Raw genomic sequence first — 25,947 nt, 5'->3', positions numbered from 1 at the left:
GCAAGGACCTCCCATAGAGGTTCAATTCAACCCTGTCAGACGAATATGATTACCCCAATTTGTATAGTGTAGAAGTACGCAGAGTCGGACATAATGAGAAGCTACCCCCTTTTGCTCTGAGGTGATGACCCTTGGTAATCTGAGTCATCCTGATTCATGATCTGTATTGCGTCACATGCTATTGCATGTGCGGCTCTCGTCTGACTCTGGGCTGTAGTGGTCTATTGTATCACGGCCTGTTTCATCTTCACAGGGCTCACAAAGTGGATGTCCTTCTCCTTGATGTCTCTATGTTCAAGGATTTAGAGAAATGTATTCAAGTGTCCCTCCACAGTGACACAGTGACACAGAGCACAGCTGGAGAGAATAAGAAACGCATTGCGGACCACTCAAATTGAGCTTTGAGACACTAAGAAACAACCAGTCAAAACATGGTACAGGCCTCATCTGTAATGCATTACGTCATCTATACCCGTGTATGCATCAACAAAATACAGTGGGTCAAAGGTCAATTAGGCAGTTCTAAAGAAACGGAGGATAAGGTGGCGGGCTTTGGTGCAGGCCTTTACACTCACGTGCAGGTGATCAGGCCCATGAACAACTAGCCTCCAATGGTGAGATATCTTCCCACTAATAGGAAGGTGAAATAGATAACCAAGATGAAATACGACCCCCTTAGCATTTACTCACGTACATTGATAGATGTGGAAATATTAGATTAGGGTTTCCTAAACTCGGGTCCTCGGGACCCCAAGGCACGCACGTTTCGTTTTTTTTTCCTAGCACTACACAAATAATCAACTAATCATGAAGCTTTGATCATTTTGAATCAGCTTTGTAGTGTTAGGTTAAAAAAGTGAAACGTTCATGCCTTGGGGTCCCGAACACAGAGTTTTGGGAAACGCTGGATTATATGGATGTCAGTAATGAGCCACGGAGAAAGTTCATCTACCAGAGGCCTCGTTAGAGATCCCTTTCTCTCTCTCCTTCTCTCTCTCGCTCTCTCTTTCGCTCACACACACACACGCACATGTAACCTGTGTTACCTATCTCTCCTCCAGATATGATGTGGACTCTAAAAGCCCAGACCTGTCCAAACACGTGAGTGACACACCCTCTCAGACCTACAGACACAGATGAACAGGTATTGGCCAATACTCCCAACAATAATCAACACCACTGACTTGAAACCATTGATTTTTCAAAGTTATCATTGATCAATATAAGTTAACAGAATTTCCTGAACAAAATGATCAGGGCTAGAAGCGTAGGACTCATCATGGACAACTGATGGAATGTCCAGAGAGATGAAACATGAGAATCCTGCACTCTGATTGGCCAAACTCTCCTTATCTATGACTCTGGTCTGATCGTGAAGTTGCATGGTTTGATTAGTTGTGCCTGCTACATGTTGCATGTTCTGTCAACAAACTACCTTCATGGATTTATGCAAACCTAGTGGTTAGAGCGTTGGGCCAGTAACCGGAAGGTTGCTGGCTCGAATCCCCGAGCTGACAAAGTAAAAAATCTATCGTTCTGCCCTGAGCAAGGCAGTTAACCCACTGTTCCCGGGGCGCCGAAGACGTGGATGTGGATTAAGGCAGCCCCCCGCACCTCTCTGATTCAGAGGGGTTGGGTTAAATGCGGAAGGAAGACACATTTCAGTTGAATACATTGTTGGACAACTGACAAGGTATCCCCCCTTTCCCCCCCAAAGAACCATCCAGGTATCCAAATATACAGCATGAAAATGTTATGAACCTTTTTGTTTGTTCATACAATGTGGTTGTTACTACAAGTACATACAATGGCTCCGTGACCATACAGTAGGGCAAACCTTCTGTATGTTCAGTATGCCTGGGTCCAGTGCAAAATAACAATTGGGCAATTGTAAAGAAACGTCTCCATTGGAGGATAAGGTGGTAGGCTTTGGTGCAGTGGTGTAAAGTACTTAAGTAAAAAAACACTTTCAAGTACTACTTAAGTAGTTTTTTGGGGGTATCTGTACTTGACTTTACTCTTTACATTTTTTTGACGACTTTTCCTTTTGCTTCACTACATTCCTAAAGAAAATAATGTTCTTTGTATTCCATACATTTTCCCTGACACCCAAAAGTACTTACATTTTGAATGCTTAGCAGGCCAGGAAAAGGGTCAATTCACACACTTCTCAAGAGAACCACCCTGGTCATCCCTACTGCCTCTGATCTGATCTGACTAACTAAACACAAATTATTCGCTTGTAAATGATGTCTGAGTGTGCTCCTGGCTATCCTTAATATATATGTATATATATATATGTATATGTATATTATTATCCCATCTGGTTTGTTTAATAAAAGGAATGTAAAGTGATTTATACTTTTACTTTTGATACTTAAGTATATTTAAAACCAAATACTTTTTGACTTTTACTCAAGTAGTATTTTACTGGATGACTTTCACTTTTACTTGAGTCGTTTTCTGTTAAGGTATCTTTACTTTTACTCAAGTATGACAATTGGGTACTTTTTCCACCACTGCTTTGGTGCAGGATTTACATTCATATGCAGATGATTACTGTTGTAGAATAATGTACCTTCTGTGTCCTCAACTAGACTAGAATTGATCATGAAATGCTTTAGTGCATTTGAATTGGATAAACAGGATGTGTGAATCATCGTGTCACTATTTGACTGCTAATAAGAGGATAACAATCTTCACATTCTGTCGCTGGGGAGACTTGTTGGATCAAAACAGTCTAACAGATTATTTGAGGCATTTGCATACAAAGAGAAGATTTGCATATCTCCAATTGCATGATTTTCATGAATTCTATTCCTCCCGGATGTTTTTTTACAGCTCTTATATGACACCTAATCTGTATTCTCTCCTGCTACACTTCCTGGTTTGAGTGGTGCTAGGTGTTCTGGGTATTGTAGTGTTTGTGTGTACATGATGTGTTCTGTTGTTGTTGTTGTTGACCCTGCTGCCTGCTCTCCCCTGCCCTCTGGAAGCCTTCTGATCTCAACGTACGTCTCTGCCTCTTTCCTTTTCTTTTAGTACTGTAGCTATAGTATATTTTAGCTAGATACAGAAAACACACACAGCTGTAATGCATGTAACACACTTTAATAACCTCAGTATATTACCTCCCTCCTTTCTTTCGCTCTCGCTATCACCTTGTCCAATCTTCTCCCCAACTCCCTTCATCCCTGTTTACTTCCCCTCTCCCCTTGTTTCCCTTTTGTAACCCTATACCTCCTCCATCCTGTCTGTCTCTTCTTCCCTCCCTCTTCCCCCCTCTCTCTCCCTCCTTCTCCTCCCCCTCTCAGGACTTCTTGGGTCAAGTGTTCTGTACCCTGGGGGAGATCGTGGGGTCACCTGCCAGTCGACTGGAGAAACCACTGGGGTGAGTCTCTCTGATAATATCATAACTTTTTTTCAAACCGCTGTTGTCCTAAATGAGACCATTACGGATGAAAAGTTGGCCGCTGTCCACTGTTCTGTGGTGGTGAACGCCTGTCCATGGTACTGAAATTTCTGATCCCCGCTAATTTGCTTGTTGTTACCTTTTGCTCTTGTTGTGGCAAAGTCACACAGCCTTGTTTTCCACCTGTGTCAGTTGGGATTGTTTTTCTGGACCCCTAATGTTGCTGAAGTACCTGCCTGAAAAGTACCTACCTGCCGGGACCCCCTGCTGTTACCCAAAACTGCTGGGTCCATTTCAAGGCTGTTGGTTGTCATTGTGTGATAATGAGAATAGACAGAATGTTTTACTCCTGTAGAGTCTTTTTTTAAATGTATTTTTTTTTACATATTCTAATGAGACTATGTTGACAGAAAAGGGACAGAAAGACATACAAAGGAAAAAGAATGAGAAAAGAAGATTACTTGAAATAAACAGAGAGGGAAGTAGAAGGAGAGAGAAAGAAACAAAAATAAATCAAATTGTACTCGTTCTGACAAATTATTGTCATTAGAGAAAGGGGGCGAGGCGCTGAACCAGAATTACAACAATTAGTAGTAATAGCACCTTGGGATTCATTTAAGATACTCTTTGAAGAGGTAGGGTTTCAGACGCTTTCGGACGATGGGCAGGGACTCTGCTGTCCTGCTTCCACCTTAGGGGTGCCAAGACAGAGAAGAGCATTGACTGGGCTGAGCGGGAGCTGACCCCCCGAAGAGGTGGAATGGCCAAGAGATCAGATGTGGCAGAACAGAGTGCTCGGGTTGGGGTGTGGTTTGAGCATAGCCTGAAGGTATGGAAGGGCAGTTCCTTTTGCTGCTCCGTAGGCAAACACCATGGTCTTGTAATGGATGCGAGCTTCAACTGGAAGCCAGTGGAGTTTGCTGAGGAGTTGGGTGACTTGGGAAGGTTGAACACCAGGTGGGCTGTAGCATTCTGGATAAGTTGCAGGGGTTTGATGGCACAAGCAGGGAGCCCAGCCAACAGGGTTGAAGTACTGTAGTCCAGATGGGAGAAGACAAATGTCTGGATTAGGACCTGCGCTGGTTCCAATTTGAGGAACGTGCAGGAGCTAGTCACTGCTTTGATGTTTGCAGAGAATTACAAGGTGCTGACCAGGGTCACGCCAAGGTTCTTTACACCTACAAGGGGGACACAGTGGAGTTGTCAACCATGATGGAGAGGTCTTGGAGCGGGCAGGTCTCCTCCGGCAGGGCGAGCAGCTCTGTCTTTTCAATGTTGAACTTAAGGAGGTGGGCCGATATCCAAGCTGAGATGTCTCCACGTCACCTGGTAGGTGACCTCCCAGGTAGGATGCAATCCAAGAGTGTGCAGAGCCTGAGATGCCCAGCCCCTGGTTAGGGTCAAGAAGATCATTCTGAGAGAGATAACGGGAGAGTTAGCAATAGATAGTACGCTCAAGTGTATTGGGAAGAAAAGAAAGAAGATACTGGTCTGTAGTAGTTGACGTCAAAGGGGTCGAGTCTTCATTTCTTGAGGAGGGGAGCGACTTTTCCATCTCAAAGTCAGAGTGGATGAAGCCAGTGGTCAGGGATGAGTTGATGAGGAATGGGAGAAGGTCTCCAGAGATGGTCTGGAGAAGGGGATGGGGATCGAGCGGGCAGGTTCTTGGGCGATTGGATATCACAAGTTGCCAGATTGCATATGGAGAGAGAGGGGGCAAAAGAAGTCTCTTCTTTTCAAAGTGATTAACAAAGTTGCCCATGGAGAGGGAGAAGGGAGGGGGAGGAGGTTGAGGATTAAGGAGGGAGGATTAGAGGCAGAAGCTTGAAATTTAAAGTGATAGAAGGTTCTCCGTAAGTTTAGTTTTCCGCCATGACCTCTCAGCTGCCCGCAGCCCTATTCTGTAAGCTCGGAGTGAGTCACTAAACCACAGAGCAGGAGGGGATGGCTGAACCAGCCAGGAGGAAAGGGGACAGTGAGAGTCATAGGATGTGGAAAGGGAGGAGAGTAGGGTCATAGAGGCAGAATCAGGAGACAGAAGGAAGAGATGATAGGATAGGAGAGAGAGAGAGAGCAAAGGTTGCGATGGTGCATGACCATCTGGATAGCGGCTGAGTGGGTAGGGTTGGAGGAGAGAGGGCGGGAGGGAGAGAAAAATAAACAAAGTATTGATCAAAGACACGAAGGGGGGGTTGTAGTGAGATGTAGTTTTATGTCACCCATTACGATGAGTGGTAAGCCATATTCGGGAAATTAGCTTATCAAGGTGTCAAGCTCATTGAGGAACGCTCCAGCCGCTGAGCGATAGATGCCATCAATGTAAAGCTTGAGTGGACAAGTGACAGTGACAACATTCAAATGAGGATGTGAGAGAGGGGGAAAAGATAAAATCTCCACAGGAGAAATGAGTAGCCCTGTGCCACCACCGCGATGACCAGATGCTCTTGGACTAATCAAGTGACGATAGAACAGCAGGAGTAGCAGTGTTCTCTGGGGTAATCCGTGTCTCCGTCACCAACAAAAACTCTAGAGACTTAAGGGCGATATAGGCTGAGATGAACCAGTTATGTTAATGTAGATCTGTCCACAAGAGATTAGGTTGGGGCCTATATGACAGAACTGAAAGAGGGGATAAGAATGTGACATGGGTGAAAGTGGGGACGAGTGGGAGTGCATGAAGAGTGTGATTTGAGGTGGTTAGTTGAGGAGATGGGGAGAAGAATGTGTGACGAGAGTCAAAGTGGCAATCGTGGGAGTTTGTTTGCTTACTTCATGATTCAAGTACAACACTACATCATCCCCCCCCCCCCACTCCAAGTATACAGCTGCTTTATTAAAACAGACATTGCATGTCTAATAAGAATCTGAAGGAGGCTTTGAAATGAAACCTCTAAAAGTCCAAGCCATTGGCTTAAGCTAATGTACAGTATGGAATTGTTTTAAGATGGTCATACCATGGATCATTTAACTATTTGATTTTGAATTTTAGGACCCCTTTAGGTATAAAAAAATATATTGAATTTGGCCTCTACTACCTATACCCATAGAAACACATTGAATAACACATTCATAAATTGCAAAAAAGGCAGTAAAAAAATAAATCATAAGGAATCAGGTTTTGAAGGCTCAGGAAATACAGTGTATATTTTAGTTTTTTGGACACATATTTAACCCCTTATTTTTGATGGCACAAAACTACCTCCATACTTCCATTCATCTCTATGGGTTACCTTCAGACTAGTCACGGGACACTTGTGGGGGTCAATGAGCAAAACAAAGAACACCATTGTTGATAGGTATGCGTAACTGGCTGTAAGGGAGTCAGGCGCAGGAGAGCAGAAGTTCGGTAGCCAAAGGAGCCTTTTATTTCAGCGAACAAAAACATGGCACTAAGAACACTAAATAGAAGGTGGGTTGACATAACCCAGCGCAAACCAGTCTAGCAAGCACATACAACAAACAATTCCACACACAGACATGGGGGGGAACAGAGGGTTATATGCACGTCTAATACTGAGGGAATTTTTATTTATCCGTTATTTTACCAGGTAAGTTGACTGAGAACACGTTCTCATTTGCAGCAACAACCTGGGGAATAGTTACAGGGGATGAATGAGCCAATTGTAAACTGGGGATTATTTGTTAACCGTGATGGTTTGAGGGCTAGATTGGGAATTTAGCCAGGACACCGGGGTTAACACCCCTTCTCTTACGATAAGTGCCATGGGATCTTCAATGACCTCAGAGAGTCAGGACACCCGAAAGACGGCACCCTACACAGGGCAGTGTCCCCTATCACTGCCATGGGGCATTGGGAATTTTTTTCGTTTTAGACCAGAGGAAAGAGTGCCTCCTACTGGCCCTCCAACACTACTTCCAGCAGCATCTGGTCTCCCATTCAGGAACTGACCAGGACCAACCCTGCTTAGCTTCAGAAGCAAGCCAGCAGTGGTATGCAAGGGGGTATGCTGCTGGCAAATTGAAACCAGGTGTGTAGGAAAACAAGACAAGACAAATGGAAAAATTAAGGGTGGATCGGCGATGGCTAGAAAGCGGGTGACGTCGACCGCCGAACGCAGCCCAAACAAGGAGAGGAACCGACTTTGGTGGAAGTCATGACAATAGTGTTTGTGAGAGTCTTGTGCGCTGTGCCTGGCCCGCCATAGTAGTCGCTAGTGCACAATGAGACAAGGACATTCCTGCCGGCCAAGCCCTCCCTAACCCGGAGGACGCTGGGCCAATTGTGCGTCGCCCCATGGGCCTCCCGGTCGCGGCCGGTGGCGGCAAGGCCTGGGCTCGAACCCAGGTGGAGAGAGATTGTAAGACAGAAATAGTTGCGTTATGCGTACATTACGACATGACATGTCAAGATGTAGCGGAGGGTCAGTTTTTAAAAACTTTTCTCCAATACTATAGAGCCATTACCATGTCGATCAACGCTTGAATAGAAACCTAGTTCACACCCCCGATTTTGAAGTCAACACAGTCCCTACAGTCCCATTAGTTTTCTTTGTAGACTCGTTTGAATGTTGCGGTTGCGCACATTTGTACGGAATGGGGTGAGTTTACGTTAGCTAGCTAGGTACATTAATTTATTTAGTTTGGTTGTTTTTAACCTCTACTTCAAGATTTCCACCAAGGCCATCACTCTCATTTAAGAATCACTCTGATGTGACGTTGTAAAATGTCATTCAAGGGCTGAGGGCCAATGGGTGTCTACTTTGAGTTTGGACTGCAGCCCTAGTTGCCTCGGGGATTCGAACCAGCGACCTTTCAGTTACTGGCCCAACGTTTTTAACCGCTAGGCTACATAAATGTGTATCCAAGCTTGATGGGTGACTCCTCTTTCCTATGCAAAAAAACACAACTATAGATGTTATGCACTAGCATGTAATGCAATGAGATATATTTGACACAGGTATTTACTTTGTAACACGTGTTGTCATTGACTAGACCCAAATATAATTGTATGAGATATGCATCTGTGTACCGCCTCTTTTGTACCCCTCTGCTAGCTAGCTAAGATGGGTACTCCAGTCAGTTGTCACTAGTTACCACAGCCACAAAGTCATAATTATGGATAAACTGCTTATTTCTAAAATGTATCTTCTTAAAATCTGATTTTAAACCTTACCCTAACTCTAACCGCAGTGCTAACCTTATGCCTTACCTTAATCTTAAATTAAAACCAAAAAGCTCATTTTAGATGTAATGATTTTTTACGATATAAAGGGCTTGAAGATGAAGTAGAATGCCTCCTGGAGGCCATTTTGGAAGGCTACCGCATTATTTATTCTGACAACAGCTGAGTGGCTACCCCAAACTGCATGATAACAGTGCCTGAAGCTAGTTGATTAATCTCCACGGTCATTTTCTGTCGAGTATTCGGCTGCTCTAACCAGGCAGGAGAGACAACGGGGGAAAAAAGGTTTACAGATTCCCCGCAATCATGAAACACGATTGGTGACACCAATGAGATAAAAACTCCAGAACTGTCAGAAAAGTGAAAACTTTTTGCCCGTCAAAACCTGAACCCAGACAGTTGTCAATACATGGTTTGCTATGATAATTTCATCACTGGTAAATCAAGTCTGATTGATTTTGAGTTTAGGTTCGCTGTTATACTAACCAAGTGTTGACATCAACACTAAGTTAGCCAAAATTAGCTAGCTCAATAGCTTGTTGTCTAGCTATCAGCATGTTGTCGCTTGAGTTAAGTTTTGGGGAAGCAATTTTTTTTAAATGATCTTTTATAACAAAAGATTGCATGCCTCTAACATCGCATTTGCAGACTAATGCAGACTACTATTCCTACTGTGATGAGTAGATTGGATAGGGATAATTTTGGCTATTAATAAGTGTGGAGTGGCATACGTTTACAGGCTGTATCAGAGATGTTTCTTTCCCTTGCACGGGAAAAATGTTGCCTTTTAATAAACCTTTCATGCAATTCTACTAACTTGCACGTTATGTGACTGGAGAAGCGACATCGGCAGAATATTTTTTAATATGATGTTAGTCTAGGCCTACCCTACTGACATTGACAACAGATCATTAAAAATGACTTTGTCTTGAACGCAACCATGAAATCTTGACCGAAAAGGGGTCCTGGCTAAAAGGGATCCAGCTTTTGTCAAATACACATAAAAGGTTATATTTGACCTAATTCTCCTAACCTGCTGCGTAAATCCTCCTAATCTGCTATGAAGTGTCAAATATTACGTTCATTTGACAAAAGCTGGATCCCTTCTAGCCATGATCATGAAAAGGGGAGATGCAAATTGTACAATATGACATCCATATAGCCTGGAGGACATTATTGTCCAAACATACTCCAGTGGTTATCATATATTCGTGTGATAACACAATGATAATTTGATAACTTTGTTCATAAGAGGAGGGGGAAATGTATGGATATTACAGCATGGGACAAAGGCCTCAATGGGATAGGACAACCTGATATGTTGACGATCGGTTGCCCAACAATGGATTTAATCTTTATATGACACTAAAACATATGAATGAATTAAGCACAACCAAACACGTAAGTGTCCTGATGGTGTAGGTGATGCTGAAGTTCTAACACCAGGTGTGCTTTTCATTTGCTTATGTACTGTAGGTTCACCAGCTGACCTCTATCAAGACACCTATGTCTTGACTTGCCTAGTTAAAACATTTTATTTTTTTAAATGTCGACTGGATTCCCACTGTGAAGACGAGCAATGCTGCAGCAGCATCAGTTTCTACTTCTACTGTGTTATTTTACAGATATAAAAGGAGACATCCCAGTTATACGAGTGTTGTCATATTCTGTGCTTTGGACAGTCTGAATGATACTGTTGTGCCATTCAAGTAGAGAGCACCTTCACCTTGTCGTCATGACAAAAGTGTATGAATATATATATAATATAATTTTGAAAGAGTTAAAGACTATTGTTGATATTGTAAACATGGGTAAAATGAAAAGGTAATCTCTGCTTTGCTTATTGTCTTTCTTTTACAATTTAAACACATTCAGCATAGACAATGTAATTGTTGTGGTAGTCTTAGGCAAATCATCTTCATTATCACACTGGCACCTCCAAGTACCACACAGACCTTCTGGTAGAAAAGTATCTGGCATTGAACATGGTGGTAGTAGAAGTTGTATGTTTTAAGCTAAGGATCCCATTATCTCCTGCTTCCAGACATTTCACCGCCTAGATTACAAGGGTTGGATTTGCAATAAACAATTTCATCTCCGCACAAGGCATGTGCAACATCAAGTATAATGATTATAAGAAATAAGAGGACACATGGCTGAAACGTGTAAACAACGTGTGTGTTAAGCTATCCTCTACTTCAGATGCACAATGCCAAGGCGTGCATTGCAAATGCCCATAAGGCAATTGCCATCATACTGTAGGACCGTGGTTCCCAACTCCGGTCCCTGAGTACTCCCAACAGTACAGTTCTATTGTAGACCCGGACAAACACACCTGATTCAACTTGTCAACTAATCATCAGGCCCTCAACGAGTTGAATCAGGTGTGTTTGTGCTTTTGGAGGTACCCAAGGACTGGTGTTGGGAACAACTGCTATAGACCTATGGCGGCACTGGCGTTGCATGCCATCATCAGTTAGAAAATGGGTTCACATGGATGATATCCTGAAAGAATTGCTTATGCCTGAACAAAAAGGTCATGTTCATTTGAGAATATAACACAGAAACACAGACATATTAGAGACAGATTCCCTTCCCCTCTGCTGCAGGATTGTGATCTGTGATTAATCAACATCGACACTAGTTCGTCTTGAAATATAGTTAAGTTAACAATTAAAACAAGTTTAAACACTCAACTTCAAAGAACCAACACTATTTCATATAATTCCAAAGCGTACATGTAAGCTGACTCGTATGTCAAGGCTAGACATTTTAGTAACAAGTAGGCTATTACTACTAAAGCATCATTTCAGGTGAACAAAAAAAAATTGTCAAAACCAGAGGTGGCCAACCTCACTCGACTGATCACTGATCTACTGGGTGAGCAGACTTCCGTTCCAGCCCAACAATAGCACACTTGATTGCTAACTAATTAGGTTTGATACATTGAATCAGATACAGTGCCTTGCGAAAGTATTCGGCCCCCTTGAACTTTGCGACCTTTTGCCACATTTCAGGCTTCAAACATAAAGATATAAAACTGTATTTTTTTGTGAAGAATCAACAACAAGTGGGACACAATCATGAAGTGGAACGACATTTATTGGATATTTCAAACTTTTTTAACAAATTAAAAACTGAAAAATTGGGCGTGCAAAATTATTCAGCCCCCTTAAGTTAATACTTTGTGGCGCCACCTTTTGCTGCGATTACAGCTGTAAGTCGCTTGGGGTATGTCTCTATCAGTTTTGCACATCGAGAGACTGAAATTTTTTCCCATTCCTCCTTGCAAAACAGCTCGAGCTCAGTGAGGTTGGATGGAGAGCATTTGTGAACAGCAGTTTTCAGTTCTTTCCACAGATTCTCGATTGGATTCAGGTCTGGACTATGACTCGGCCATACTAACACCTGGATATGTTTATTTTTGAACCATTCCATTGTAGATTTTGCTTTATGTTTTGGATCATTGTCTTGTTGGAAGACAAATCTCCGTCCCAGTCTCAGGTCTTTTGCAGACTCCATCAGGTTTTCTTCCAGAATGGTCCTGTATTTGGCTCCATCCATCTTCCCATCAATTTTAACCATCTTCCCTGTCCCTGCTGAAGAAAAGCAGGCCCAAACCATGATGCTGCCACCACCATGTTTGACAGTGGGGATGGTGGGTTCAGCTGTGTTGCTTTTACGCCAAACATAACGTTTTGCATTGTTGCCAAAAAGTTCAATTTTGGTTTCATCTGACCAGAGAGAGCACCTTCTTCCACATGTTTGGTGTGTCTCCCAGGTGGCTTGTGGCAAACTTTAAACGACACTTTTTATGGATATCTTTAAGAAATGGCTTTCTTCTTGCCACTCTTCCATAAAGGCCAGATTTGTGCAATATACGACTGATTGTTGTCCTATGGACAGAGTCTCCCACCTCAGCTGTAGATCTCTGCAGTTCATCCAGAGTGATCATGGGCCTCTTGGCTGCATCTCTGATCAGTCTTCTCCTTGTATGAGCTGAAAGTTTAGAGGGACGGCCAGGTCTTGGTAGATTTGCAGTGGTCTGATACTCCTTCCATTTCAATATTATCGCTTGCACAGTGCTCCTTGGGATGTTTAAAGCTTGGGAAATCTTTTTGTATCCAAATCCGGCTTTAAACTTCTTCACAACAGTATCTCGGACCTGCCTGGTGTGTTCCTTGTTCTTCATGATGCTCTCTGCGCTTTTGACGGACCTCTGAGACTATTACAGTGCAGGTGCATTTATAAAGTTCAAGGGGGCCGAATACTTTCGCAAGGCACTGTATTTGTAGTTGTCCATATATTCTAAGTCAGAACCGTCCCGAGTAGTGATGTTGGACGGGCGGGCAGGTGCAGGCAGCGATCGGTTGAAGAGCATGCATTTAGTTTTACTTGTATTTAAGAGCAATTGGAGGCCACGGAAGGAGAGTTGTATGGCATTGAAGCACGTCTGGAGGGTTGTTAACACAGTGTCCAAAGAAGGGCCAAAAGTACACAGAATGGTGTCGTCTGCGTAGAGGTGGATCAGAGACTCACCAGCAGCAAGAGCGACATCATTGATGTATACAGAGAAGAGAGTCGGTCCAAGAATTGAACCCTGTGGCACCCCCATAGAGACTGCCAGAGGCCCGGACAACAGGTCCTCCGATTTGACACACTGAACTCTATCAGAAAAGTAGTTGGTGAACCAGGCGAGGCAATCATTTGAGAAACCAAGGCTATCGATGGTGAAACCAAGGCTATCGATGGTGAGGAAGGCATTTAAAAAAACTTCCAGGATACCCTGGCAAGGTTGATTAGAAAGTCCTGCTCACTGAAGTGTTTCAGGGAGCGTTTGACAGTGATGCATGGAGGTCGTTTGACCGCTGACCCATTACGGATGCAGGCAATGAGGCAGTGATCGCTGAGATCTTGGTTGAAAACAGCAGAAGTTTATTTAGAGGGCAAGTTGGTTAGGATGATATCTATGAGGGTGCCCGTGTTTACGGCTTTGGGGTGGTACCTGGTAGGTTCATTGATAATTTGTGTGAGAGTGAGGACATCAAGCTTAGATTGTAGGATGGCTGGGGTGTTAAGCATGTTCCAGTTTAGGTCGCCTAGCAGCACGAGCTCTGAAGATAGATGGGGTGCATTCAGCTCACATATGGTGTCCAGAGCACAGCTGGGGGCAGAGGCTGGTCTATAGCAGGCGGCAACGGTGAGAGACATGTTTTTAGAGAGGTGGATTTTTAAAAGTAGAAGTTCAAATTGTTTGGGTACAGACCTGGATAGTAGGACAGAACCCTACAGGCTATCTCTGCAGTAGATTGCAACACCGCCCCCTTTGGCCATCCTATCTTGTCTGAAAATGTTGTAGTTAGGGATGAAAATTTCAGAATTTTTGGTGGTCTTCCTAAGCCAGGATTCAGACACGGCTAGAACATCCAGGTTGGCAGAGTGTGCTAAAGCAGTGAATAAAACAAACTTTGGGAGGAGGCTTCTAATGTTAACATGCATGAAACAGAAGTCATCAAAAGAGAGTGCCTGGGGAATAGGAGTGGAGCTAGGCACTGCAGGGCCTGGATTCACCTCTACATCACCAGAGGAACAGAGGAGGAGTAAGATAAGGGTACGGCTAAAAGCTATGAGAATTGGTCGTCTAGAACGTCCGGAACAGAGAGTTAAAGGAGGTTTCTGGGGGCGATAAAATAGCTTCAAGATATAATGTACAGACAAAGGTATGGTAGGATGTGAATACAGTGGAGGTAAACCTAGGTATTGAGTGATGATGAGAGAGATATTGTCTCTAGAAACATAATTGAAACCAGGTGATGTCATCGCATGTGTGGGAGGTGGAACTGAAAGGTTGCATAAGGTATAATGAGCAGGGCTATAGGCTCTACAGTGAAATATGCCAATAAACACTAACCAGAACAGCAATGGACAAGACATATTGACATTAAGGAGAGGCATGCTTAGTCGAGTGATCATAAGGGTCCAGTGTGTAGTGAGGTTGGTTGGGGTTACGGCGATTCAGACAGCTAGCCGGGCCATCGGTAACAAGCTAGCATAGGATGGAGGTATGTTTTTAGCCACCTCGTGCGTTTCCGTCGGTAGATTAGTGGTGTTCCGTGTGGTAGAGGGGATCAATCCAATTGGCAAAACAGATATAGTTATAGTGACCCAAGAAAAATTGTCCAATAGACCTATTCAGATAGCAGCCGATAAGACAGCTAACGATTAGCAGGCCGCAGATGGGCATTCAGGTAACGTTGTGACGGAGGGGCCAGTTGGATAACTGCCTCGGGCAGATAACGTTGGTAGTCCATTCGTGAAGGCCCGGTGGGGCTCCGCATCGGCAGTAAAACGAATCCGGATAGGTGATTGTAGCCTAGGAGTGGCTGATGGAACTCTTCAGCTGGCTTGCTCCGGAATAATTGATGTTTCCTCCGGGATCAACATAAGCCAATTGTCACTCAGATAGCAGCTAGCTAGCTGCGATGTCCAGGTGTAAATGTCCAGAGCTTTCGGTTGAAATCCGGGGATATGGATAGAAAAATAGGTCCGGTATGTTCTGGTCTGAGTCGCGTAGTACAAAACTGGCAAAGGCTTTTTGAGCTAAAAGATAGCTGATGACCATCAACCGTGGTTAGCTGAATACTAACGCTAGCTTCTGGCTTGCTTCTATTGTGGATATCAGATTTGAGGTAAATAATATATATATTTTTAAATTGGTGAGGCGGGTTGCAGGAGAGTGTTTTGAAGTTTAGTTTTTGGAATATAAAATATGTAAAAGAATGCGAAGAAAGCTGTAAATATACATGTACACGAGTCACGACAAAACGAGGACATCTGACTGCTATGCCATCTTGGACTAAGCAGGTATGACAACTAGTGACAATCAGTCCAGTCCCAGAGAGACAGTCTGTTCTGCTTGCCTTCTTGACTTTGATACTACGTGCCATCATGCATTTGTGCATGCACACTGGTAACTGTCATAGCCACCTTGCTAGCTAGCTTAGCTAGCTCACAAACCAGTATTTTCTTAGCTGTTTCTAGACGATGGCGCTTATTGATGCCGTAAATCGCATAAGGACCTCGTTGTCACCATTGGTAATCTAGCTAGCCATTAGCCAGCAGGGTTGCATCGGTTTCCATTGGATTCGATTTTGCTAGGCTGGCTAGGTAGGTAGCTAATACTAGCAAGCTAATGCAAGCTGATTACCTTGTAGGGGCCTATGTTGACTAGCGTTGCTAGCATGGTAATGTTAGATAGATTGATAGCTAGCTAATGTCGATACACCATAGTTGCGGTTCCGCAAAATCAAGGAAATGGTACTGAACTCAAAATCATTTTTGACATTGTAGTGGCTATTGATGTTTTGGTTGTTTGTTTTCTGCTTTGTGACATTGCGGATATCATATTTTCGGCATTTAACTTTGAGATAACTACCGGTATGTATTACATTCGGTTAGGAAGCGGCCATTGTGTTAATCTTTATCAAATACCGAGGTGAGAGAGCGCGAAAGAGCGAGAGGGATGGAACCGAGGAAAGGCTTTTTGAGAACAGAAGAATAAGAAGGGTGGAAGGCAGTATAGTAGGGAAGCCATTGGACAGACAAGTGTGTGAGGTATTTTTTTCCTGCTCAAGCAAATTTGTGAGAAGGAGTAAACAAAACAGTTCTGCTGGGAAGGAAGTTTTATGCCTTGATTTATTCCTGTTCCACATCTATCGTCAAGACCCTCTCCTTGTGTCATTGTCTGGAGAGAGGACAGAGACTCACTGGTAATTAATACGGAGTAGTAATGAATGCATGATGAGATTCAGCTGCCCCAAGTACTCAGGAGACTTGATTAATTTCAATGTGTTATATCTTAAATACATTGTATTCTTTAGTTATTAGTGACATGCCCACTGCACACCTGGGCACCATTGACCCAGCTACAGCTTCAATTGAGCGGTATACAATCAAAGCCTCTATATGGAAGTTTACAGGAATACAATGTTTTCCTTGTGTTGTGAGGAAGTTCAGAAAGTATCCAAACCCCTTGACTATTTCCACATTCAGTTGTGTTACAGCCTGCATTTAAAAATGATTAAATTGAGATGTTGTGCTTAACAAGTTACATGATAAGTTGCATGGACTCACTCTGTATGTAATAATAGTGTTTAACATGATTTTTTAATGACTAAGTCATCTCTGTACTCCACACATACAATTGTCCCTCAGTCAAGCAGTGAATTTCAAACACCGATTCAACCACAAAGACCAGGGAGGTTTTCCAATGCCTCGCAAAGGAAGGGCACATATTGGTAGATGGGTAAATTATTTAAATAATAAGCAGACATTGAACATCCCTTTGAGCATGGGGAAGTTATTAATTTCATTTTGGATTGTGTATCAATACACCCAGTCACTAGAAAGATACAGGCATCCTTCCTAACTTAGTTGCCGGAGAGGAAATAATCCCCTCAGGGATATTACTATGAGGCCAATGTTGACTTTAAAACAGTTTATTGGCTGTGATGGGGGAAAACTGAGTATGGATCAACAACATTGTGGTTATAGCACAATAGTAACCAAGTTGACAGAGTGAAAAGAACGAAGCTTGTACAGAATACATTTTTTTCCAAAACTTGCATCCTGTCTGCAACAGGGCATAAAGTAATACAGCAAAAAAAATGTCAAGCAAAGTGGTGTCTGCATCATGTTATGGGTATGTTTGTCAAATTTAAGGACTGGGGAGTTTTTCAGGATAAACGAGAAACAGAATGGAGCTAAGCACAGGCAAAATCCTAGAGGAAAACCTGGTTTATTCTGCTTTCTACCAGATACTGGAACATTTTAGCAGGACAATACACTAAAACACAAGGCCAACTCTTCTGGAGTTGCTTACCAAGAAGACGGTGAATGTTCCTTGAGTGGCCACGTTACAGTTTTGACTTAAATCTACTTGAAAATCTATGGCAAGACCTGAAAATGGTTGTCTAGCAATGATCGACAACCATTTGACAGAGCTTGAATAATGTTGAATAGAATAATGGGCAAATGTTGCACAATCCAGGTATGGAAAGACTTACAGCTGTAGGTGCTTCTACAAAGTATTGACTCAGTGGTGTGAATACTTATGTAAATGAAATATTACTGTATTTCATATTTTTTATTTTTATTTTTTTTATTCCAAAAACATGGTTTCACTTTGTCATTATGGGGTATTGTGTATAGATGGGTGAGAAAAAATTAGCAATTTAAACCATTTGAAATTTAGGCTGTAACACAACACAATGTGTAATAAGTCAAGGGGTATGAATACTTTCTGAAGGCACTGTAGTCCGTTATTGGCTGATATCCAGGGATTCAGAACCATAGCCTGGTCAAACGTAGTGCTCTGTGTAGGGAATAGGGTGCCATTTGGGAAACAGCCATATAGTTCAAACAGATAGACCAAGGCCGGGTGGCCAGTCCTGGAGGAGGGGGTGGTGGAGTGGACACAGTTTGGAACCTATTCAGTCAAACACCTGTTGTTGGGATTGTTGGAAGTCAAAAATTAAAGAATTATATAATTCATACACGGTTGATTTTTGGGGAGTTTGTTTCGCATCTAAACCTTTTGTTGTTGGCAATCAGTCCAAACCTCATGGGTAACATCTCCTCTCTACATATAGGATCATCTAGTTTCCCATTGTAACGGTAGAAGCCAGGTTAGAGATTCCAAACGTGCACTGAAACAAGACGGATGTTTTCACCGTTTCTCCAGTTCCGCCTGGTTTTGGTGTTTGATTGAATAGTGTCACCAGAATGACTACGGTGTTCTTTTCTATAACCCTGCACTTCCTGGTAAAGAATATTTACTGTGATGTTGGGTTGTTGGTTGTTAGTGGGCCTCAAGCACAGGTGTAATTTGGTTGTTTAGTTGCTAGGTAATTTGAATTAGGCTGCCTATGCCTTGCAGGGGAGTCAAGGAACTGGTGTAGAGCCACACAAGTGGTTTCTGGATGTCTCGAGCACACACAGACACACACACACACACAGACACACACACACACAGACGCACACACACACTCCATCAAGAGGAAAGGAAAGGAGCTGCAAATGATCAAATTACCTCATTAAGAAGTGGTGCTTGAGATTAGCCCATTTAGCAAGCAGGTACTTGTGTGTGTTATGAAAGTGCATGCTTTTGTAAGTGAGCTGTGTGTACACCTAGCCGATATGTTAAAAAAAAAAAAAATGTATCTTGCAACCTTTTGGTTACTAGTCCAACGCTCTAACCACTAGGCTACCTGCCACCCCAGCTTAAAGCCATCTATCAGCCGTTACTACATTGTAGCATGAATTGTATATTAGCATGACCCGAAGGGTTCAGAAACAACCCAGGTGCGGCTTGTTTTAGTATGGTAATGTGGTCCTAACAAAATGGGTTGATTTAAGAGCAGTGTTTGTGGATTCAGATTGCATTGCAGTTCGCTGAGCACGGTAGGCGTTGTGGAATGTTGTGGCATTGTTGTTGCTGTCATAACAAAATGGCGTACAAAGCATTATGGCCTAAGCCTCATAGGAATTAGTTTGTATTATGTATGGCGAGGAGGAGAAGGAAGAGAGGAAAGGGAGAGGAGGTATACCAGGGCGAGGGTGGAGAGGAGAACGAGATATAGGATGGAGAATGAGAATGAGAAGAGAGGAGAGCAGTACCAAGGCAATAGATGGTGGAGAGGAGACCAAGAGATAAGGGGGAGGAGAGGGGGAGGAGGAGAATAGTTGGGGTGCGTAACAATGGGTTAGAGTGAGCGTGGCCTTTACAGGTTATGTGTTCTATCAGTAGGGATTAGTGATACAGTGTAGCAGAATGAAAGGAATGTTCTCGGGAACATTAATAGAACTGTATGACTTGAACAGAGCATGAAGACTTCCTGCTGGGTCTCACAGTGACAGGCGCACAGAGTCAGTGGTGAAAGAGAAACAGAGATGGTTCGGTCGGTGAACTACGTGATGATGAAATGTGTGTTAGCTCCTCGGACTAATACCTTCGGCTTTAGCTCAGCAGTCTAAGACAGTCTTTCCACCTACTGTACAGTGTCATTGTATATCGCGTGCCTACACAGTACATAATGTTTCGTTTTTACAGCGAATCCCACTCAATCAATCAATCAATCAATCAAATGTATTTATAAAGCCCTTTTTATATCGGCCGATGTCACAAAGTGCTATACAGAAACCCAGCCTAAAACCCCAAACAGCAAGCAATGCAGATGTAGCAGCATGGTGACGAGGAAAAACTCCCTACAAAGGCAGGAACCGAGGAAGAAACCTAGAGAGGAACCAGGCTCTGAGGGGTGGCCAGTCCTCTTCTGGCTGTGCCGGGTGGAGATTATAACAGTACATGGACAAGATGTTCAAACGTTCATCGGTGACCAGCAGGGTCAGATAATAATAATCCCAGTGGTTGTAGAGGGTGCAACAGGTCAGCAACTCAGGAGTAAATTTCAGTTGGCTTTTCATAGCCGATCATTCAGAGTTCGAGACAGCAGGTGCGGTAGAGAGACAGTTGAAAACAGCAGGTCCGGGACAAGGTAGCACGTCCGGTGAACAGGTCAGGGTTCCATAGCCGCAGGCAGAACAGTGGAAACTGAAGCAGCAGCACGACCAAGTGGACTGGGAACAGCAAGGAGTCATCAGGCCAGGTAGTCCTGAGGCATGGTCCTAGGGCCCAGGTCCTCCGAGAGAAGATGGAAAAGAGAGAGAGAATTAGAGGGAGCATACTTAAATTCATACAGAACAGTGGATAAGACATGAGAAATACTCCAGATATAAAAGACTGATCCTAGCCCCCCGACACATAAACTATTGCAGCCAAAATACTGGAGGCTGAGACAGGAGGGAAACACTGTGGCCCCGTCTGACGATACCCCCGGACAGGGCCAACCAGGCAGGATTTAACTCCACCCACTTTGCTAAAGCACAGCCCCCACACCACTAGAGGGATATCTTCAAACCACCAACTTACCCTGAGACAAGGCCGATTATAGCCCATGAAGATCTCCCCCACGGCACAAACCCAAGGTGGAAACCCGGACAGGAAGATCATGTCAGTGACTCAACCCACTCAAGTGATGCATCCCTGCTAGGGACGGCATGGAAGAGCACCAGTAAGCCAGTGACTCAGCCTCCGTAATAGGGTTAGATGCAGAAAATCCCAGTGGAGAGAGGGGAACCGGCCAGGCAGAGACGGCAAGGGCGGTTCGTCGCTCCAGTGCCTTTCCGTTCACCTTCACACCCCTGGGCCAGACTACACTCAATCATAGGACCTACTGAAGAGATGAGTCTTCAATAAAGATTTAAAGGTTGAGACAGAGTCTGCGTCTCTCACATGGATAGGCAGACCATTCCATAAAAATTCCTCCAACTGTTTGCTTAGAAATTCTAGGGACAATAAGAAGGCCTGCGTCTTGTGACCATAGCGTACGTGTAGGTATGTACATCAGGACGAAATCGTAAAGATGGGTAGGAGCAAATCCATGTAATGCCTTGTAGGTTAGCAGTAAAACCTTGAAATCAGCCTTAGCCTTAACAGGAAGCCAGTGTAGAGGCTAGCACTGGGGTAATATGATCACATTTTTGGGTTCTAGACAAGATTCTAGCAGCTGTGTTTAGCACTAACTGAAGTTTATTTTGTGCTTTATCCAGGTAGCCGGAAAGTAGAGCATTGAAGTAGTCTAATCTAGATGTGACAAAAGCATGGATTAATCTTTCTGCCAAATTTTTTGACAAAGTTTCAGATTTTTGCAATGTTACGTAGATGGAAAAAAGCTGTCCTTGAAACAGTCTTGATATGTTCATCAAAAGAGATATCAGGGTCCAGAGTATCACCGAGGTCCTTCCAATTGCCGCCATCCACTTCCTTTTGTCTGAAACACGTTTCCAGGGAGGGCAATTATGGGGCTTCACCATGTTTCATCGAAATGTACAGCTGTGTATCGTCCGCATAGCAGTGAAAGTTAACATTATGTTTCCCAATTACATCACCAAGAGGTAAAATATATAGTGAAAACAATAGTGGTCCTAAATGAAACCTTGAGGAACACCGAAATGTACAGTTGATTTGTCAGAGGACAAACAATCCACAGACAAACTGATATCTTTCAGACAGATAAGAGCTAAACCAGGCCAGAACTTGTCCGCGTAGACCAATTTGGGTTTCCAATCTCTCCAAAAGAATGTGGTAATCGATGTTGTCAAAAGCAGCACTAAGGTCTAGGAGCACGAGGACAGATGCAGAGCCTTGGTCTCACGCCATTAAAAGGTCATTTACCACCTTCACGAGTGCAGTCTCAGTGCTATGATGGGGTCTAAAACCAGACTGAAGCGTTTTGTATACATCGCTTGTCTTCAGGAAGGCAGTGAGTTGCTGCACAAAAGCTTTTAACATTTTTTCGAGAGGAATGGGAGATTCGATATAGGCCGATTTTTAAAATATTTTCTGGGTCAAGGTTTGGCTTTTTCAAGAGAGGCTTTATTACTGTCACTTTTAGTGAGTTTGGTACACATCCTCTGGATAGGGAGCCATTTATTATGTTCAATATAGGAGGGCAAAGCACAGGAAGCAGCTCTTTCAGTCTTTTAGTTGGAATAGGGTCCAGTATGCAGCTTGAAGGTTTAGAGGTTCATCAATGTGTCAAGAGATATAGTATTAAACAACTTGAGCGTCTCCCTTAATTCTAGGTCCTGCCATTGTTGTGCAGACTCAGGACAACTGAGCTTTGGAGAAATACACAGATTTAAAGAGGAGTTCGTAATTTGCTTTCTAATCATCATTATCTTTTCGTCAAAGAAGTTCATAAATTTATCACCATCCTCTCTTGGGGAATGCTGCTGTTTAGTTAGCTTTGCGACAGTATCAAAAGTACATTTTTAATTGTTCTTATTCTCCTCAATTAAGTTGGAAAAATAGGATGATCGAACAGCAGTGAGGGCTCTTCGATACTGCACGCTCTGTACATTGTGGACATGTTGATTCTCCTGTAGGAATATTATGAGGAGATACTATTGGACAGCCAATCCCCTCCAGTAGCAGAGCTTGTTGCACTTCAGTGACCCAAGTGTAGGACAACAATATGTCAGCCATGCTTTCACAGATAGCGGGATGGATAGGGTTTGCTCCATAAAACTAAGAATTAGTATACAAGAATGGACTTATTATGATACATGCCAGCCATTTTGGTCAGGGAGTTGGTCAAATATGGTTTATTTGAAATGATAAACTGGGTGGTTTGAGCTCTGAATGCTGATTGGCTGAAAGCCAGACCGTATACCTCCGGTATGACAAAACATTTATTTTTACTTCTAATTATGTTGGTAACCAGTTTAAAATAGCAATAAGGGCATATTGGGTTTGTGGTATATGGACAATATACCATGACTAAATGCTGTATCCAGGCACTCTGCATTGTGTCGGGCATACAGTAAGAACAGCCCTTAGCCATGGTATATTGGCCATGTTGTCCGGGTTAGGGAGGGATAGGTCGGTAGGGATCTCCTTGTCTCATCGCGCACCAGCGACACCTGTGGCGGGCCAGGCGCAGTGCGCGCTAGCCAAGGTTGCCAGGTGCACGGTGTAGCCTCCGACACATTGGTGCGGCTGGCTTCCGGGTTGGATGCGCGCTGTGTTAAGAAGCAGTACGGCTGGTTGGGTTGTGTATCGGAGGACGCATGACATTGAACCTTCGTCTCTCCCGAGCCCGTACGGGAGTTGTAGCAATGAGACAAGATAGTAGCTACTACAACAATTGGATACCACGAAATTGGGGAGAAAAAGGGGTAAAAAAAAAAAAATTAAATAAATAAATAAATAACCTTTCAACAGGATAATAAACCTAAAACACAAAGCCAAATGTACATTGGAGTTGCTTACCAAGAAGATAGAGAACGTTCCTGAGTGGCCAAGTTACAGTTTAACTTAAATCTGCTTGAAAATGGTTGCCTGGCAATAATCAACAACCAATTGGAGCTTGAAAGGGAATGGGGGATACCTAATCAGGTGTACAACTGAATGCATTGAACTGAAATGTGTCTCCAGAATTTTGAAAAGAGTAATGGACAAATGTTGTACAATCCAGGTTCGCAAAGCTCGAGACTTACCCAGAAAGACTCACAGCTGTAATCACTGCCAAAGGTTATTCTAACATGTATATTCTAACATTGACTCAGGGGTATGAATACTTATGTAAATTAGATATTTCTGTTCTTAATTTTCAATAAATTAGCAAAAATTTCAAAAAACATGTTTTCACATCATCATTATGGGGTATTGTGTGTAGATGGGTGAGAAAAAATAGGCTGTAACACAACATGTGGAATAAGTCAAGGGGTATGAATACTTTCTGAAGAGAGCGACTGTAGATTCTTCTAACAACAACTTTATTATAAGATTTGCAAAAATGGAACAATCAACATCACTCAAATAGTTCAGTTGAAAAGCACGACGAACAGAGTTGGCTCTCTCCTTTTATAGAAAGTACATACTCTTATCTATGTTACAGTTAGCAGATGTAGAGAAACAGGGCCGGGGAACAGAGTTGTAAAAAGTAATTTAGCTCATCTGTGCAAAGCAAGATAGCTGGTATCGCCACCATGCTCTGTTCCTCCTTGCAATTCCCATATAGATAAATTCCTGCCGATTGTGAACACAGGAGGTCACATACTGCGGCCGTACCCAAATGGCTCATAAATCTGTACGTTCAGATTTATGACTAAGTCTCACGAGAGTTTTGTATCAGTAAAAAATACTAGCATATAACAATGGACAATTCTTTAAGTCAAAAACAGCCTAGTATACCTAATTAAACAGCATAGTATGTCATTAATTACTTTCCTTCACAACATGTAGCCAGGCCAAACAGCCTGGCCTACCGTTCTCAATGCTCCCATATTGGGAAATAGAGCCTGCGAGAAGAGCCCTATGGCTTCAGGCTATTCGGTGTGGGAAATGTGGGGGCGCGGTGTCCAAGTAGGCTACACGTGTGTGTGGAAAACATTTAATCACAGGTAAGACGTTTAACTTGTTTAGAACAGTCCATTTGTAGCTGTGTAGTCTGTTTGTTTGTGTTGTTGGTCTTGGCTAGTTTCTGCTAGCATCATCATGAAAAAGGGCAATATTACATTTTTCTAAGAAGTGAGAACGCTAGGGAGCAGGCAAGGTTGAAAAGTAATCTTTAGACGTTGTACTTTTCTTAAATGTAGTTTTGTAATTGACTTAAACAAGTAGACAACAAGAAAATTGCGTTTGACAAAGGTCAATTTTTTTCAGTGAACCAATATGGTAACCTAGGTAACCACAGGTTGGTTTCCCCACAGGCTATCAGGGTCCCGATGTTCTATACCGACTGGAGGCGAGTTCAACAAGGCTTCTGTTTGAGGCGAACATGTTGCCAGAGTAACAATTTCAGTTGAACTATTTCTATGAACATTCCAAAATGTTCTGGTGAACCATCAAACAGTTACTTTTAGGATTACTGTGGCTTTTTATCGTCAATATTCAAACTGAAAATGACTTAGCTTTTCCTACTAAATATAGTAGAAAGTTTACATGGCCACTTGAATATTTTTAGCGTCAGTTTGGACCCAAAACAGACACTTACGTTCGCTGCACACCACCTTCTCAGACTGTTAGCTAACGTTAGCGAATGGTTGTGGCTAACACAAAACAAATGGAATATGTTAGTTAACGTTAGCCAGTGTTTGCAAACTATTTTCCATGTTGAACGCACCCTGGGCATATGGCTTGGTTCTTCATTATGGCATCAGCATTTGTTCAGCATGTGTTCCCGAGCTTGCTTTTTGATTTAGCTAATGCTAAGTTAGCTTTTAGTTATTTTCTTGTTTTCTTTAAAGTACTTGGTATTTCAGAGGTCTTACCTTCTGTGCTTCTGCCTTTGAGGTTTATGGTTTTATGACAACTATTGTTTTTCTCATTCTGTTAAAAAAGGTATCAATTTCTCAATTTTTAAGATCTTTTCCAGAGGCAGATTTTGATTGCTGCCAGTTGCCAAGTTGCTGAGCAACTGAGGTTTATCAGGAGTGTGTTAAGATATTGTGTAAAATAATGAATTTGGAGAATTTATCTGCACTTTATATTCGTTAGCTAGCTAGTCAGACAGTTTTATCGGAATGGCAATATGCCAACATTCCATAAAAAAATACATTTTCACTGTATCTTCGGTTCCACCTGGTTTTGGTGTTTGATTGAATAGCATCTTTATTATTTCCCCCACAACAACCCCGGTGTTCTGTCTCTACCTCTTACTATGTGAGAAATAATTACTATGATGGTTGTTAAGGGGCCGCAAGCTAGAATTTGTTTGTTTAGTTGCTGGGTAATTTGAATTAGGCTGTGTGTGCCTTGCAGGGGAGT

At 42.9% G+C, this 25,947-nt stretch overlaps 1 protein-coding gene across 2 annotated transcripts in view; it reads left to right on the top strand.

The window, feature by feature from the left end:
• LOC110527714 (copine-5) overlaps positions 1-25,947 on the top strand; it is a 192,855-nt gene that overhangs the window by 57,429 nt on the left and 109,479 nt on the right. Inside the window, exons 5-7 of one of the 2 annotated variants that reach the window (XM_036983206.2) lie at positions 1,062-1,101; positions 2,997-3,011; positions 3,315-3,391. In XM_036983206.2, coding sequence (XP_036839101.1) covers positions 1,062-1,101; positions 2,997-3,011; positions 3,315-3,391 — 132 coding nt within the window. The remainder of the gene's footprint in view (positions 1-1,061; positions 1,102-2,996; positions 3,012-3,314; positions 3,392-25,947) is intronic. The other variant, XM_036983207.2, reaches the window with a different exon arrangement.

This window comes from Oncorhynchus mykiss, chromosome 7 (genome assembly GCF_057628025.1).
Source record: "Oncorhynchus mykiss isolate SJ-2025 chromosome 7, ASM5762802v1, whole genome shotgun sequence".
Lineage (NCBI taxonomy): Eukaryota > Metazoa > Chordata > Actinopteri > Salmoniformes > Salmonidae > Oncorhynchus > Oncorhynchus mykiss.
This window is presented reverse-complemented; position numbering and strand designations above follow the sequence as displayed.